This window comes from Setaria viridis, chromosome 5, assembly GCF_005286985.2.
Source record: "Setaria viridis chromosome 5, Setaria_viridis_v4.0, whole genome shotgun sequence".
NCBI classification, from domain to species: Eukaryota; Viridiplantae; Streptophyta; class Magnoliopsida; order Poales; family Poaceae; genus Setaria; species Setaria viridis.
In genome coordinates this window covers 12,936,585-12,954,247 of record NC_048267.2, presented here as the reverse complement: position 1 = coordinate 12,954,247, position 17,663 = coordinate 12,936,585, and the positions used below count along the sequence as shown (strand labels likewise).

The window sequence follows — 17,663 nt, the reverse complement described above, 5'->3', positions numbered from 1 at the left end:
CCCTGGATCCGCCCCAGGTGTAATCATGCATGTTCTAGCGATGTTCATGTATGCCAACTTCATGAGGTGTATGGCGTCCCACTTCACCATCATGGATGGTATGTGCACGCCGTCGCACCTGGGAGATCGGACTCCGTTGCGGTTGCGCTGTCCTTAATGGTAGCATCGAGTTACCATTTTGTAGATCTCGTCCAATGCAGGGGCCGAGTATCATGCGGTTCTAATGGTTTTGCAGAAGCAAGCTAGTGCTACACCAGTTACTTGTGAAGTTGCACGGTCCCTGCGACGTGCCGCGCTCGAGTCTACCGTGATTAGTTCATGGGAGTACGTACATATATGTAGGATATTTGGTACTCCCTCCTTCCTTTTATGTATGACATGACGTAGATTAGTTCATGGGAGTACATGCATATATAGGACAAGCAGTGGAAGGAAAACCGCTCCATGGCTCAATAACAAATCGATGTCACGTGTCCCAATAATGTTGCATCTTACATTTATTTAATTCAATAGTGTTATATATAGTCTGGAAAAGGCCATGCTGCAACGAGTACGTAGCGATAGTAACGAAAACCAACGGTAGCAGTCCCTGCAAGTTCAAACGGATCAAAGCTCGAGGGCAAGGGTCAGTATCGGCGGCACCGACGACGGGCCGTGCAGCCACGACCTGGCGATTTTCCTGAACGCCGGCTGCGTGAGGTGGATGCCGTCCCAGCTCACCGACCTAGACGGGTCCTCGCACGCCGTCGCCGGCGGGAAGCCGCAGAACGCGGTGGCGTTGAAGTTGTACTCGCCGCCACCGCCGCAGCACGCCACCAGCGTCGTGCTCCTGTCGAACCCTGCACCCGTCGCACAGTCGTCTCAGAGCCAGCTGGTTCCAAGCTCTGTTCATTGTTCAAGCTAGCAGGATGTGTACGATGAATGGATAAGTCGGGCATGGGTTTGGACAAATTGGTCTACAAACCGGTCAGACCGATTTTACAAACATTATCAAATCTATGATTGGACTTCACCATTGTGTAGATCTCATCGAGACGATTGAAATGAATATGTAGAACGTTCAATTTGGAATCGGGATGAGAGAGTTATGGCTCTAGCAAAATTCAGCTCTGCGCAGACCGGTCAGACCGGTTTGGATGGGCGGTCTGACCGGTTTGACCAGCTTAATTCGAGTTAGTAGTTGTATTTTGACACGGGATTTGTGTAATCTTTGACTCCTACTCCGGCAAGACCTCCTCACCCTATAAATATAAAGGGCCACGACCGATTGAGTGCAACCCAATCAAATCAAACAACTATGCACTTACTTTTTATCTCCTAAACCCTAAATCTTTTCCAACCTCTCTTGCTGTTCGTCTACTAATCTCCACGACCAGAGATGGCGTCCTAGACTTGCTGATCGACTTAGGGCACGTCGGCGACGTTCACGCCCTAACGGGGTCCCTCCCGAGTGAGAGCTTTGATAGCCTTTGCTAGCTTGCTTGTAAACTAGTTTTTCTTCACCACGTAAGTGCGTTGGTTATCATTTTGCTAATTTGCTCGTAAACATAGCCGTCCTCCATCACGTAAGCGTGGTAGTTATCCCCTCGAGCAATCGATCCAGGCAAAACCCTAGAAACCGGTCTAACCGGTTTGCTGGCCCGATATGACCAGTCTGGGCAGTATACTGCCGTTCGGTCTTTTCGCGATCCACACACTCTAGTACTTTCGTGTGTTGGCCTTACGCCAACAGGTAGCTATAGCTAGGGTGGACTCGTGATCGATCTCACCGAAGAGCGCCGGCGCCGTGAGGAACGCGAGGACGGGCTGGTAGTAGTCGGCGAAGGCGATCGCGGCGCGCGGGTACTTGGCTCGGAGCTCCCGCGCCGACCTCCGGAGAAGCTCGTTGTGGTAGCGTGCGAGGGCGTTGAACTTGTCGAGGCACCCGTAGCTGTCGTAGTCCGACGCGTTCGGGCTCGGGTACAGCGTCAGGATGGCAGGGAGGCAGCCCATGGGTATGTTCCCCGGCAAGACGATGCGCCTGGCGCCGTGCTGGATGAGCCTCTGCGCACAGGCACGCCATGCGTGAGTGCATTTTCTTTCTAAAAGAAAGGAAACAACTATATATAGTATAGTCGGTTCTGAATTGATGTATATAGGTTTGAGTACCTCTGCAGCGGCGGCAATGGCGTTGATGACGACCGGGACGAAGGTTTGCGTCGTTTGCTCGACGCTCTTGGCGGACAGGAAGGCGAGGTAGTCGTTCCCGCCGAACTCTCCCACGAAGAAGAGGGACTTGCCCAAGTAGTCATCGCAATCTTGTTTTGTGGCATTGCAAAGCGACGGCTTGAGCTCCTCGAACCACCGCAGCTGGACACTAAGGGAGCTGTTCATCGGAGCCGCCGGCGACGTGACGTTCTGCTCCAGGAAGAAGGCCTGGTCCAGCGCCCTCGCCCCGATGACCGCGAAGTTCGCGCCCTTGCTGAAGTCTTGGCTCCTGTCCAAGTACGGCGGCACGAGAGGCAGGCCCACAGCATTCGCTACGCTTGAACGAATAAACGAGCTGTGAGATCAGTACTGCCGTACGGCGTCGACGGTAACCAGATATCAGAGCGGCGGCGGCGGCAACATTATTGGCGGCGACGTACCGACGAAGTCGACGGGGAGGAGGCCGTCGCTTGCGCGGCCGGTGGGGCGGCCCAAGGTGTCGCCGTAAGGTGAGAAGTTGAACGGCCTGGGATCCACCTCTATGATGTAGTTGCCGGTGTCGGCGTACGAGTCACCGAAGCTGAAAATGGCCGGGAACAAGAGCTTCTGGGGCCGGAGGACGGTGGCGTCCGCGACGTGGAGCACGACGACGACGACGAGGAGCGCAGCGACGGAAACCCTCATGGTGGCACGCCGGTACGTAGGCAGAAACCTGTTCGCTCGGAACTGGTGTGCGTATACATATTCGCCCGGAGTGCGTATATAGGGCCGGATGGACATGGACAAGGGATCGACGATTCCAAATCTTGGTAACGCTCTTGGTCACCAGCGGCACTCACACCACACGTACACTTTGCACTCATAGTATATTAGTATTCATACTTTGTACCGTCCATCATTCCACAAATAGGATGCACGGGTTGACTTTGATATAAACCAAACTTACTGTACCATTGTCCCATATTTTCATTAATGATTTAGAGTACCCCCATTCGTTTAAAAAAGGCAAAATTTGCTACGGGACACTGAAAAGTGTCCCCTCTTTGCTAGCGGACATGCAAAATAGAGCAGTTTGCTAGAAGATACTTTTGTTTGTGCCAATTTTGCTGGAAGATACTTTGAGGAGAGAGAATATTTTTTTTTGACATCTAGTACCCCTGCTCGTCCACGTTCCGGCTGAGCCGCTGTTCCGCCCAAGACCCCACCGCCACCTGAGCTGTTGTTCCGCCCAAGACCCGAAGCCAAGCCAAGCCAACGGGGGTTGGCTCGTTCACCGCCCGATGCCAGAAGCGGCAAGCAAGACGCCAAGCCCGGCGTCCCCCACCTCCTCCCTTTCCTCCTCGCCCAGAGCCAGACGGCCACCACCACCGCAACCACCACCCCCAGATCCCCCGCCCGCACCAACCGAATCCTGCCACCCGCACCCTATGCTGCCCCGGCGCCGCCGCGCGCCGCCCCCCACGACGCCGCGGCACAGACTGCCACCGCAGCCGCACCCCCTGTGCACATGAGGGACGACGACGACGACCTCAGCCCCACCGCAGCCCGCAAGAGCAGGAAGAAGAACCCGCCGCCACCGTCAACATCACGTGACAGGACGGCGCGGCCGCGTGCGGATGGCGAGATGTGCATCGTGGTGTCGCTGCAGGGGGTGGTGCAGGGCCGAGGCAGCCTCGTGCTACATCAAGCGCAACCGCCCCCCGGCCGCCGCGCCCGGGTCCCCGCCGCCGGGCCCCGCCTACCCCTCCGCCGCGGGGAGCGCCAACTCCACGGCCGCCTCCCCAATCCACCGCTCCCACTCGCGGGGCCTCCTCACCCCGCGCGCCGCGCTCCCCGGGCTCTCCGCCCGGGGCGTCGTCGTCCGCTCCGAGGACAAGGACTTGCTCTACTACGCCGGCCTCCGCCGCTGCTCCGACAACCCTGACGGACTCATCAACCTCGGCATCGTCGAGAACCACGTACGGAACGTGGACAAGCAGGGGCACTAGATGTCAAAAAAAATATTCTCCCTCCTCAAAGTGTCTTCCAGCAAAATTGGCAGAAACAAAAGTGTCTTCCAGCAAACTGCTCTATTTTGCATGTCCGCTAGCAAAGAGGGGTCACTTTCAGTGTCCCGTAGCAAATTTTGCCTTTAAAAATATCATCCTAGCTCTCTCTTAATAAGTTAAATTTCTTAAATTTGACAAAGTTGATCATCGCCTTGGACGGAGCTGCGCGCTCACAGCGCCATTCTGCATTCGGGCCGTAGTTGTACGGGGCCGCCGCCGCCACACGCCACCAGAAAAGAAGAGGAGGAGCTGTGGTACCGTTGAAAAAACCTGCCTGCATGGCCGCATGCCATGCAAATTGCAAACCACGTGCCCACACCGCAGCATCATCGGTCAAATAAACATGCCCAATGGGCCATTGTCTTGCGAGCTGTTTGTTATATGCTGGCTGAGGGGCCTAGTTCCAACGGCCCACCATGCTAACAAAAAAAAGAGAGATTTCTCAGCCCGGCCTGGAGCATGGAATTGGGCTAGGCGGTGTGGGACGCCCACCAAAAACTCCCGGTTGCGAATCACCGATCTTTACCTGCAGATGCTTTGCGGCAAAGCGCTGGCTTCAGTTCGTCGAACCACCACCGGAGGAGCTGATCGATCTTTGCACCAGGCACCGGCCGGCGGCACGAAAGGTAGGAAACCCAAAAGCCATCTGCTGCATTGGCTGTATAAATTGAATGGAGGATGACTGGTCACTTGTGTTTCCTCGTCACTCGTCAGATACGCCCAGTACCGCAGAACCGGAACCAGCTGTGGCCATCCCCTCTGCTAATACAAGCAGACCATCACACTCCAAAATAGTGGAGTTTGGAGTTTGAGTGCTGCTGCCATGACTGCGACCGACCGAGGAGATGGCCGTAAAAGCCAGCGGCACACTCCGCGCAAAAGTTCAGAACCCAAAACCAACCCATCAGACAGTTCAGAACCCAAAACTCCACCATTTTAATTACGAGTTACCCATCCAGTGTCACGCTAGCACGCACAACAGTTTTAATTACCACTACTAGCTCATCACAGTCACAGTCTTTGCCACGACAGATTAGTTGCTGATCATCGCGTCGATGACGGGCCTTGGACGATCATCAGAGGAGCCTGGGGCTGGTGTAGGGGCCGTTGAGGATGCTGTTGGCGATGGCGTGGTAGGCGGCCTCCGTCAGGTGCACGCCGTCCCAGTTGGCGTACGCCGACGGGTCCGTGCACACGCTCGAACCCCGCACGCCGCAGCTCGCCTTCGGGTTGAAGTTGTACGGCCCGCCGCCGCCGCAGCACGTCCGCAGCGGACCTTGAGTGAAGCCTGCACGCAGAGAGCAGTTTCACAGCAGCAGGTGAGTAACAGAGATATTCAGAACAACATATGCAGCAGGGGGAAGAGCTGAATTTGTTGATCAAGAGGTGTGCTGATTTTTTTTAGGTGTAGGTACTCTGCACTACTGGACGTCTGGACCAGTTTCATGAACAAAGTTGGAAATGCCTAATCATGTTTGCCACCGTATTACTCTGATACTCAATCCAGAGTAATGTACCATCTGGTCTGTGAACTGTCTGTGTCTATTCAAAACCGAACCACACTAACTCTGACAGTGGAAGCTACAGGTCAAGTCTATAAACAGTTGGCAGTTACCCTTAAATCGACATTGTCATTTCCCCTATAGAACAGAAAATAACAGATCATGACAGTTGGTCTAAGCCTGAGCTGCTAACGAACTCATCAATAGAGACGATTGCTTTTCAAAGAAAAAAGAGAGGCCGATTTGATGAACTGACAGTGGCATCTAGCTAAGGGAACTCCAGATCAATTTACTGGTGTGTGACAAATAAATACTCATCAGCTGATCAAGATGCCAGTAGACTTCACTAGTACCTCAAACGACAACGTATCTGAAATTGCAGTAAAAGAAGTTTCTGAATGTTGATGAGTGCTATATCAGGTCGGAGCTTCAGAGTCAAGGAGTTCAGATTTTACTTTACCGCGATGGAAGGATCACACTTCCTAGATCAGCATTCTAAAAGAAAAGGCTTTTACCACTCCTTGGAAAAGATCAAAGATCCATGTTTTTCACTTTTTCAGTGTCACATCCATGTGTTAGCTACTGGAGATGGCTGACTAAAAGGACCGTATGTCTTTTCAGTGTAGCGAAAGCAACTAAGCAAGCAATAAGCAAGACACGACTCTCCTTTCTCGAAAGGAGACTGGATAAGTGGCTTAGATCCCCCGACCTTTTCCGAAAGAGCCCTACAATTGGAACCCCATTTTGATGCCAGATCGTGGCGGGCCATCCTCTCTAACTAAGCATAGTGACCATTTCGTGTCACTTTCAGTGTAGCTGATCAGTCGTGTGATGATCAGATCGATGTAAATTTTAGAAAAGCTCCGAATTCAGATTCGATATCAGTTGGTTGAGCAATGGCACTCACCGAACTGCTTGGGGTTCTTGGCGAAGGACATGGCGGCGCCGTAGTAGTCGGCGTACATGATCCTGGCCTGCGGGTACTTGGCCCGGAGCGCCTGCAGCTTCTGCTGGAGCACGGCGTTGTGGTGCTGCGCGAAGTCGTTGTACGTCTTGAGGCAGCCGGCGGCGTCGTAGTCGCTGCCGTTCCGGCCGGGGTGCAGGGTCAGGTACGCCGACGAGCAGCCCATCGGCAGGTTCCCCGGCACCACCAGGTGCGTCGCGCCGGCTTTGATCAGCCTCTGTTGGGAGTTGCAATTGTTTAGTGACGATCGAATCGTGTGAAGAAATAAACAATGGAGAGCTTGATGCTAGATTTGGTGACCTCAGTGGCATCGGTGACCGCGCCGGCGACCGTGGGAACGTAAGTTTTGGCGTCGTCCAGGGTCTTGCCCTTGAAGAACGCGTAGTTGTAGTCATTTCCCCCAATCTCTCCGACCAGGAACAGGGACTTGCTGAAGTACTCCTTGCACTCTGTTTCGATTCGGGGGCAGTAATCAAATTTGCAATCAGCGCTTCAGTTTTATTCAGGAGCAGAATCCGAAATGCAAAGGCAAAATCTTAATGGGAAAACGAATGTGGACAGACTCTTTGGCGAGCTGCAGAGCGACGGCTTGAGCTGCTCGAACCACCCGAGCTGGACGCTGAGGGACAGGTTGGTCCAGAGCTTGTCGGAGGCGCCGATCTCCTGGAAGAAGGGCGGATCCATGGCGGTGGCGCCGCCGACGGCGAAGTTGACGCCCCGGCGGAGGTCCTTGCCCTTGGACTGCAGGTACGGCGGCAGCAGCGGCAGGCCGAACGCTTGCGCTGCGCGCGTACGGCCGGCCGTCGCAGGGAAGAGACACCATCAGGACCGGCACGGAAACGCACGAGAATGAAATCAAGGCGGCATTAATTAATGGCCGGCGCCGGCGGCAGGACGCACCTAGGAAGTCGACGACGAGGCGGCCGTCGGAGCAGCGGCCGGTGGGGCGGTGGAAGTAGGTGATGCCGTAGGGGTAGCGGCCGACGATGTGGTTGGAGAGCGGGCTGGACACGAGCAGGTTGCCGGTGTCGGTGAGCGAGTCGCCGAAGCTGAACATGGAGGTGTAGTTCTGCGGGGCGCCTCCGCCGCCGCCGCATTGGGCGACCGGCGCGAGGGCGCAGCAGAGGAAAGCGGCGGCGAGCGCGGGCAGCAGATTGCCGGAGGGCGCCATGGGAACGCGGCCGCAGGGCGCTGGTGGTACTGTACAATGGCAGAGCTGCGCAGGCGCAGGGAGCGGTGGCAGTGGCTGTCGACTGTAGCCTGCTAGTGGCGCTAGCAGCTAGCTATGGCACACTGCTAGTACTAGTAGCAGCACAGCAGGGTAGGCCGGGAGCGGCATGAGGTGGTGGCGCTTCCGCGTTGCGAAGGGCGATGGGCTCAGGTCAGTAATGGCGGATGGCTTGATATTGTAGGTGGGGGAGTAAATGGTGAGGGGCAAATCTGAGTGAGCAGGAGGTGGGTGGAGGGGAGAGCGGAGAGCCACAGCCACTCCGGCCACTGCACTCCAGTAGCCCTGAGCCAAAGGACGGTTGATGGCAGGTTCACACGTGATTCCGATTTCCGGAGCCTGACGCTCGCTCCCAAACCTCAATTTATCTCTTTCTCTCTCTGTTCCCGTTTACCGCTCATCTCGGCCTCTCGGGACATTCCTCGCTGTCGTCCCTTTAAAAAAAAAATCCTAGATGGGAGACCTGGATTTTCCGGTAGCACTCGTCCATGTCCATGGAAATGGAATGGATGGATAGACAATGCTGCTGGGCTGTTTCATTTGTGATTACAACGACTGTCGCGGAACCATTCATGAGCTCCATTACTGCTCCTTAATGAGCATTCATGAGGCTCGTAAATGGCAGTCTGCCACGTGGACTCCAAGAATACTGGGACCACATGACGCAACACTGTGCGAGCTAGGAGTACCAGCAGTAGGCCAGGAAATAGAGATCTCAGCAGCAGGGATCAAAATGCTCAGTATTCATACTGAACCAGCTTGATTGATGATTGCCATGCTATCTCCGGATCGCCATGCCAATGGCGTTTAGCAAGCAAATCTCAGAGACCAGCAAGATCAGAGGCTTCAGAGCATCCAATACAATAATCGAGCGGATCAACCTGTCCGTGCGCCGCTGCCGCGCAAGATTAGATTACCCAAGAGACCCTAACGCACTATACTGCGATCAAGGTTGTCCTTGTCTGCCAGCTTTCCAGGATACTAGTATCTTATTATTCTGGGCCTTTTTCCCACGCTGGGGCTGGAGGGCCCATCCAGCCATGTCGTGATCGTTGGAATGGCGATGCGCTGCATGGAGGACAAGTCGGGTCTCTCTCTCAGTCGCGCTCGGTCAGCAGCCATTGCCACCCAGCAGCAGCGCCACTCCCAAGCAAGATCAGCGTGGCGAGGAATCCCTGTCCTCTCCCAAGCAGACGGCCTGGCTCCACCACGGCCCCGTTGGGTGAGGTTCCATCTGCAGGCCATGGTAAATTGATGGATTTGTTAAATCCGCTATTAAAGTTTTGTTCAAATAAGTACGCAGCCTTTTATAAAAAAAAAACTTCATTTGCAAATTGAGCGAGCTCAGCCGGTGAGGTTACTTGCGGTGAAACCTGCCATCAGAGTTCGAGTCCTCGATTCAACACTCATGCTCATATTTTTTGGATTTATTCCAAGATTTAACCGGCGTTATTCTTTCAATGGTAGACGACGTGCCCATCGATAGTGAGGCATCAGTGATGAATTTCAGGATTTAACAGACACTATTCTTTCAGTGGTAGACGACGTGTCCCTCGATAGCGAGGCGCAAGTGATGACTTCGACAATCTCGAGAATCTGCCAGCTCAGTATCTCGGAGGTGCTCATAAGGTAGCGTTGCATGCATGTATTCATAAGGTTAAACGTGCGTGCATGTATGTGAGCGTTTGCGTATGTATTGTGTTTTGAAAAAGCTTCATTTACCAAATATTCTTTTCAGATACAAAATCAATCAAAAAAACCCTTCGTGGGAAATCAGAAGGCAAAATGAGGAATTAATTTATTTTTTAAAGAAAAAAAAGAGAGAAATAAAGCAGGCTCTGTCTCGTTTTTTTGAGCAAACAGGAGTGGGAGGTCCCCTGCTGGTTATATATTATATATATTAACTATGAAAAGAGTACAAGAAGAAATTAAGAAACAAACAAAGAATAAAAGAAGATCAAAAAGGTTACAATGTCTGCTCTAGCCATGAAGATATAATATGTTTTCAATCCTCTTTTACTCTAAGAATAACTTGAGTAAAAATTGTTTTAAAGCAAAACAAGGCGTCCAGTACCGAAGGAGTGATCCCTTTGAAGATCCAATCATGTTTGGCCATCCAAATACTCCAACTCATGATGATTATAATTTCCATATAGAATTGAACCTGCAGCTGGATTCTGAAGCTGTTTAGAATTTCATATGGTTCATCAGACAAGTTAGGGAACAGGCCTATATGAATCCAATATTCCTGAACAAAGGGGGCATTCAAGCAGTAGATGAAATAATGTTTCTTCCCCTCCATGTCCATGTTGATAGAGTACACATTCATATGAAGGGAGGACCATATTCTTTCTTCTAAGAACGTTTCTTGTGCTTAGTCTGTCCTTTAGTACTAGCCAGAAAAAAACCTTATACTTGTTCTAATAGCACGATTTCCAGAGCTAATGAAAGACTCGATGTACCTGTCTATGACCAGAGAAATGACGATAAGCTTTTGATGATGAATAAAAGGGACTGCCCTATGTCCATATGTCTGGTTCATTATTTAAGACTAAATCCTCCAAACTAGCAGCCAGATGAATCAGCTTCTGGAGAGCCTGAGGTGAAAGAGGAAGGTGGAACAAGTGTTGAACATCTACTATTTCTGAGCTCTCTGAATAGAAATTTCCTGCTTCTTAGTGAAAGAGAATGGCTGGGGATATGCCTGAGATGGTACTCGATCTTTCCATAGATCATTCCATAGAGAGCATGTGTGTCCATCATTAATTGATACCATTGCAAGACCTTTGTATTTGTGCAAAAGCTTTAGGACATCTTTCCACCAAAAAGAGCCTTTACTCACCTGATTTGGTAATTTACAGTTAGTGTAGTACTTTTCCCACAATATGTGCACCCAATGAATGTCTGCTCTGTTAAAAAATTTATGCAGAAATTTGAGCACTAGAGCTTCATTTTGTGTTTTGAGATTCAAGACTCCCAAACCCCCTTCTTTCTTGGAAAGGCAGACCATCTCCCAGGCTACTTTAGGTGATGTTCTGTTGTTAATGTCTGAACCTCTCCAAAGGCAGTGCTTCCTATACTTATCAATCTGCTTATATACTGATTTGTGTAGAATGAAATATGAAACATGGTGTTGGCGCTAGAAATCGGTCAACCGAATCCCCAGCGTCTGACACACGACCCGGGAGAATCTGCTTAGCTCCTGTTCGGGTGATTGCCCTGGTGTGGTTCGCGCGGCGTGCCAGCCAATCTGACCTGTTGATTGGCAAGAAAGAATACGTGTCAGATCCAGAAGTCGCGATCGGCTAGATTTCCGATCTCGAGAAAGCTTATCAGCGAATCGGCCGATTTGTCGTAATAAAGAAATCGGCTATGAAGCAGCCGACTATCAGGCAGCGTGAATGATGACTAGTTGAAGTAATCGGTACAACGCTACGGTAGCAACACTAGGAACAGATCTAATCGGCTATGCGTAGAATAAGCAAATTAAATGGCAAAATATGAGAAAAGCCGAAACTGCTGATTCCTAGCTGGATAACTGGTGATAAAACTAGAAAAATAGGTAAAACCTACAATTCTAGTGAATATCGATAACTGGTGAATAAATCTAAACGAAACAGCAGCAATGCGCCCGAAGTTAAAGCTTAGAATTTACTCGGTAAACGGAACTTACGAGATCGGCCGGAGGTCAAGTTGATGCAGCCCTGCCAACCCGTACGAACTCGTGAAAAAAGAAGAAAGTATTTGGCGAAGTCGCCTGCTTGAAAGTAAGTACGAGGAAATAGTAATTGGTTGTATTGAGTAGTTGATGATTACAGATCTACAAAGGTAGCTATTTATAGCCCCGTACAGACGACTCCTTATCTGACTAGAACTCTATCCCTAATTCAAATAGAAAACGAATATTTACAAGTACGATTCGTACTAGGTTGGTTATTATACGCTTCATGGGCTGATTTCCTCTTCACCCTTCTGCTCCCTTCCAAGCCCATACCGGCCCAATTATTCCAACCTCCTAATCGACCGATTCCTCATCGGCAAAGGGTAACCGATCGGGAACCTGGCGTGTCCGATCCAAACCCCAAGGGTTAAGCGAGGCAGAATTCCTAAAGATCCATCGGCCGATCCTGTACTGTAGCATCGGCCGATCCTGGACTGTAGCACCAACCAACCGATCTCTAACTGTAGCGCCATTCGGCCGATTTCCACCTGTCACCCCTGTATTCTACTGTACCTTCCCATTTCTTCTTCTCTTGACGCCGATTTTGCTTGTGACGAAATCTGGCGTCAACACATGCCCCCCAGTTTCGGAGTAAAACATAGTCTTTTACTTCGAAATTCTTTTCAACTTCCCCTCCGAAACAACCGCAATGAAAATATCCTTCCGTTTCGCGGTCTTCCACCTGATGATTACAATCTTTTCGAAACAGGCGCCCACGACAACCACTACTCCCGAAAAACTCGAAACGCCGGCGCGGTAAAAATTCCATTTTTTACCCTTCATCAGACACCCTTTAAATATCAGTACACCCCGCACCTCCTTTTCGAGCTCACGTCCTTCTTCCTCAGCGCGCGCGCCTTCTTCTTCCCCCAGCACTTTCCCTTAGCTCCGAAGCTTCCTAGCGCCATCTTCCTGTCGCTTTTCCTCCTCCCCTCCAATGGCGGCACCTTCAGGCAACTCTCCCACGCGCGATGCTCCAGAAATGGCGCCTCCGGCGGCAGTAGCGACAGTGGTGGCTCCGTCGTCAGAAGAAGGAGCTTCATCGAAGATCCCAATGGCGATCCCAATAGCGGCCTCATCCTCCGCAGCTGCACCGGCGGTCACGCCGACTACAAGGAACTTCATCCCAGAGGTTATTACCGAATCCTTCCTCTATCGGCAATGCATTTACTTTAGATCTATTTCTTACTTTTGCACCCCCTTTCCTTTTTTAGGCGGTTATACATCGCATTACTATCCATCTTACGGTAAATCCTGACCTTATCTGTCTCGGACCCATGGGGAACCCAGATCCAACCGAACTCATCAATTTGGAAACCCATAGAATCCCCTTCAAACAATCCACCATGGACCTGGATCACTGGCTGGGCACTTTTAGGTCTTGGCCGAATGAAACCCCTGGTTGGAGGGAGTGGTACCAACGGATAGCCGAACTGAAGTGGGTCCAATGGGACGAGCTCAAAATCGGCCAATGCATCAACCTATCTTTGTCCCAGATGGAATGAAATGAACCATTGGTGATAGCAGCCTCTTACTTTTGGTCTGATGCCCTCAATGCATTCTTGTTTGGACATGGACCTATGACCCCCACACTGGCCGATGTGGTTCTGTTGACCGGCCTAGACATCTCCTCCCCGGACACACCTTTCCGCTACTTAGCCGCAACATCACATCGGCTGGACACAAGGGGAATCGGCGGGTGGAAAGGATTTATCAGATGCAACAAAAGGGCCGGGTCTGTTGAGAACAGGGAGCACACGGCCTTCCTAATGATGTGGTTGGAAAAACATTTCTTTTGTGGGAGAGCAGCCGGCCCATCAACCAATACCCAAGCCTTAGCCGAAGCACTATCAGTAGGAACTCCTGTTCCTCTCGGAAAACACTTGCTAGGGGCGGCCTACCACATGCTCCACCAAATCGGCATCAAACTTTCCAAGGAGGAGCCGATTGGAAATCCAGGTGGACCCTGGTGGTTCATCAATTTGTGGCTGAACCTGTATATGAGCAAGATCTCTCAGCAGAGGGTGGAACACATGACATTCCCCAACATTGAATCGGTAGAAGACCCCACTGCTCGACGCCGATGCACATCTTTTGGTGAAGCGGCATCGGCCTTCCCCGGTTGCCTGTACTCTGCTACGAAAGTGGCCGAGTACTTTCGATGCTTTTACAACGGTTTCAATGAAGATGCAACCGTTTGGTTTCCTTATCGACGAGATGACCCAATCTTCGAACTCCAAACTTGCTTCGACTCGACCACTGGCCGATTCGATGAGGACCTCACTGATGAGTTAATCAAGCCGGGAATCCTGCCAGCCAACTTCTTTTCGGGGAAAGATGCTCCTACATATGAGTTCTACAATCCCTCTGCTGCAGCACATCAACTCGGCATGGGTCAGCTGCCGATTCAAATATATTTTGCTGGCCGAGCCAAGTTCAGAGATGGGCTCACAACAGGTCTGGACTACAGTCGGCTGCGAGACCGGATCCCAGACTCCACCACTATTGACTTGAACAACTGGATAGTAGCCCCCTTCGCTGTCCAGCCATTCAAACTTTGGTGGGCCGAATGGAAACAATTCCTTTTCTGCAACTCCGCATCGGTGTACTGCAATCTCCTGGACCCAACCAACATCGACCCAAACGTCGAGGTATTTTCTCTTAGCCGATTTTTATTCTTTTATCAACGCAGCTGAACACTAACGTTTTGCTATTGCTTCAGTCCGAGAATCGTGTCCCCCCAACACACAACCGGAGTGGTCAGCTAATAGAAGATCATCATCCATACACCACTTTTCCTCTTATCGGCTATGACGCCCCTTCCGTGGACGTAATTGCCGGCCGATCGAAGCAAGCGCAGAAAAAGGTCACCAAGAAGACCAGTTGCCGAGTCCGAGCCCGTATAGAATCGGCGGATCCTCCCATGATCGTATCGCTAGAGACTTCGGCCGCACCACCTCTTCTAGCTGCCAGAGACATCGATACTCAAGTTGTCGCGCAAGCTGGGGCAGCCGTTGCGTCACTACTGTTAGAGGCCGTGCAGGTAAACTTATGTTTAACCCTTCCGATTGTCGTTTCGATATTAATCCTTCTTATCTTAGACTGCACAGATTACCCCTATGGATACACAACAATCGGCAGCAACCCAATCGGCCATCGACGTGCCCCTGCTTCCATCCGTTGAGGTATAACACTATTTCACTGATTCCCCTAGTATTTGAATAATGTGCTCATTCAACCTTCTGACACAGGTCATCGGCACGCCAAGCGCCCCTCAACCACTGGTGCCCTCTCGGGAAGCTGGTCCAAGCACAACGCCAATCATCGTGGAGTCTTGTTCTTCTGATGAACCCATGGCACCAGCCCCTGAACCAAGGATGACGGCTTCCCAAATGCAGCTTGAGGAAATCCGATTCAAAGAGGTAAGAAATCTTTCAACTTTATTTAGCCAATTTGCTATCACCATCAGCCGATTTATTTTTCTTCTTTATTATTTCCAGGAACAGGACACCTCTGACAACAGCCTCTTCTCTTTTGTGGTCGCCCTCTCTAACGACGAAGAAGTCGCCTCCCGCCAGGTCACCTTGAGCTCCATCCCCGACGACGTCCGAGCCAAGCTTACCAGCTTCCGATCCCTTCTTCAAGGAGACATCGGCCAATTGGTAGAAGATGCCTCGCCGATTCGGTAGCTCTTTGGTGACGTCAGCGGACGAGTGCTAGAAGAAGCGGAGGAAGCCTTGGCGCCGGCCGCATACATCGAGTCGATGAGGATCCCGGTCTTCAGAGCCCTTCGTCACATGGCCGATCGCGCCATGTTGGCCAAGACTCGTGAAGAAGAGGATGCGTATAAATGTCAGGCCCAAGAGGTGCACCAACGCATTCACTTTCTGGAGGACTCCCGCCCAGGGATAGTCGGCAAGATAGATCGCCTCAAACGCCAAAGGGCAGAGCTCGCCAAGGAGATGGAGCAGGTGACCAAGGCAATAAATGCCAAAGAGAAAAGGCTCCAAGAACTCCCTTCTGTCATCGCCGATCTAAAATAGGAGAGGCAGCATTTAGCCCATGAAGTCCTGAAACTCCACCGTAGTGCATCAGAAGTCCCCGGATCGGCGGATGATGACCAACGGGTTTTGGACTCTGCCGATCAGATCCGGCGTCGAGCGATTGCGGCTATCGATGCCCTTCTGGGTAATCTATAAAAGTACTGACTATTTTGTACGAACCTTTAATGACTGCTTTGACCGTCCTTCGTGACGCCTCTTTTATTTATTGCCTTTCTCACTTCCGACGGGACGCACCTTTACCAAATATCTACGCCTCTTTTTCTTATAAATGCCGGCCTAGACCCTCCTTCCAAGAGTACCAGTTTGGCTCGGCTTTGTTTTCTCAACCTGCTCTCGTCGGCGTGACCTTCAGTTATGTCCTCCTCATCTTCCTCTTCCTCTGTCAACCAGGTGAAAATCTGGCCTCGATCCTTCTTCTCTATTTTACTCTTTTGAAGGGGATCGTCTTTTTAATCATTCTTTTCTTCAGCCACGGCGTCTTAGCCCCGAACTTAAACACGCCATCGAGCTCATGCACTCTAATGAACCGCTGTCGTCAGAAGACAAGGATTTAATCAGGGCTCATCGTGACGAACTTCAAGAACATGTCCCTGCTGACATTCGTCGGATCTGGAACTTTCTGGACGGCAACGCCCGCCGGCAACCTCAAGCCGACAGAAGTCATCCGCTTCCTCCGCGAGTCACCCTTGAAGATGCGGCAGCAGGAACATCGTGCCCGGCCATGGACCGGAGCCATCCTCTCCCCTGTCAAGTCGAAGCGGAGACTTCGATGAAAGAGATAGAAGAAGAGTACATCCGTCTTATGATAGAGTTAGGTCGGGCTGAGAGAGAGCGTAAGAAAAAGAATGGTTAATTATTATTTTTTGTTCTAAGGGCGACTTGTACCTTGTCGGCCGTGTAACCCACCGTCCGTACCGAATGAATACATCGGCCGATTTGGACGATTACATGTTTTTTCTAGACGAACCGTTTTGTATCGGCTGTGTGCCGTTGTATTGCGGTCAATCCTTTATGCTCCGACCCATATACTAGGGTAGTATCTTTTCAAGTACCTTCCGTTCAGAGCCCTAGTAAACTCTTCTCCCTCGATTGTTTCCAAAATATAAGCATTTCCTGGAGCACATCTGCCGATTTTATACGGCCCTTCCCATGTAGGGGACCATTTTCCGAATTTAGGATCTTTCGACCCAATCGGCAACACTAACTTCCAAACCAGGTCCCCAGGGGAGAATTGTTTGACTTTGACCTTCTTATCGTACCACCCGGCTACTTTCTTCTTATTTTCCTCAATGCTTATCAAAGCTCTCAACCGCTGGTCGGCCAAGTTATCGAGTTCCCTTTTCATGAGTGACGAGTAGTCATCGGCCGTTAACTGGTCCTGGAGCGAAATGCGCCTCGATCCCGCCCTTGATTCCCACGGTAGTACTGCATCATGACCGTACACCAACTGATAAGGGGATAACTTGGTGGCCCCATGGCAAGCCATCCTATATGCCCATAGGGCTTCAGTTAGACATAGATGCCATTTTTTCGGCTGCTCCTCTATCTTCCTTTTGATTAACTTAATTATCCCTTTGTTGGAGGATTCGGCCTGGCCGTTAGCTTGGGCGTAATATGGAGAGGAGTTTAACAATTTGATCCCCATATCGGCTGTGAATTCTTCGAATTCCCCTGATGTGAACATTGTTCCCTGATCGGTTGTAATAGTCTGGGGAATGCCGAATCGGTAGACGATATGGTCCTTTACGAAGTCGGCCATGGTAGCCGATGTCACAGCTCTTAACGGAATTGGTTCCACCCATTTGGTAAAGTAATCGGTAGCCACCAGAATGAATTTGTGCCATTTGCTCGATGGAGGGTAAATTTGGCCGATAAGGTCTATTCCCCATCCTCTGAACGGCCAAGGCTTGATAATGAGGTTCATGGCCGATGCGGGCGCACGTTGGACA

General features: G+C 51.2%; 1 protein-coding gene across 1 annotated transcript; it reads right to left on the bottom strand.

Annotated features, from left to right (window-relative positions):
• Nucleotides 1-426: 426 nt before the first annotated feature.
• Nucleotides 427-8,372, bottom strand: LOC117859054 (uncharacterized). The gene is made up of 9 exons (XM_034742228.2): nucleotides 7,602-8,372; nucleotides 7,265-7,483; nucleotides 7,002-7,150; nucleotides 6,645-6,918; nucleotides 5,315-5,523; nucleotides 2,628-3,006; nucleotides 2,149-2,519; nucleotides 1,770-2,043; nucleotides 427-839 (listed from the first exon to the last, which is right to left on the bottom strand). Exons 1-9 carry the CDS (start codon nucleotides 7,870-7,872, stop codon nucleotides 607-609), a joined length of 2,379 nt encoding a protein of 792 aa, XP_034598119.2. The 5' UTR covers nucleotides 7,873-8,372; the 3' UTR covers nucleotides 427-606.
• Between the last annotated feature and the right edge of the window lie 9,291 nt (nucleotides 8,373-17,663).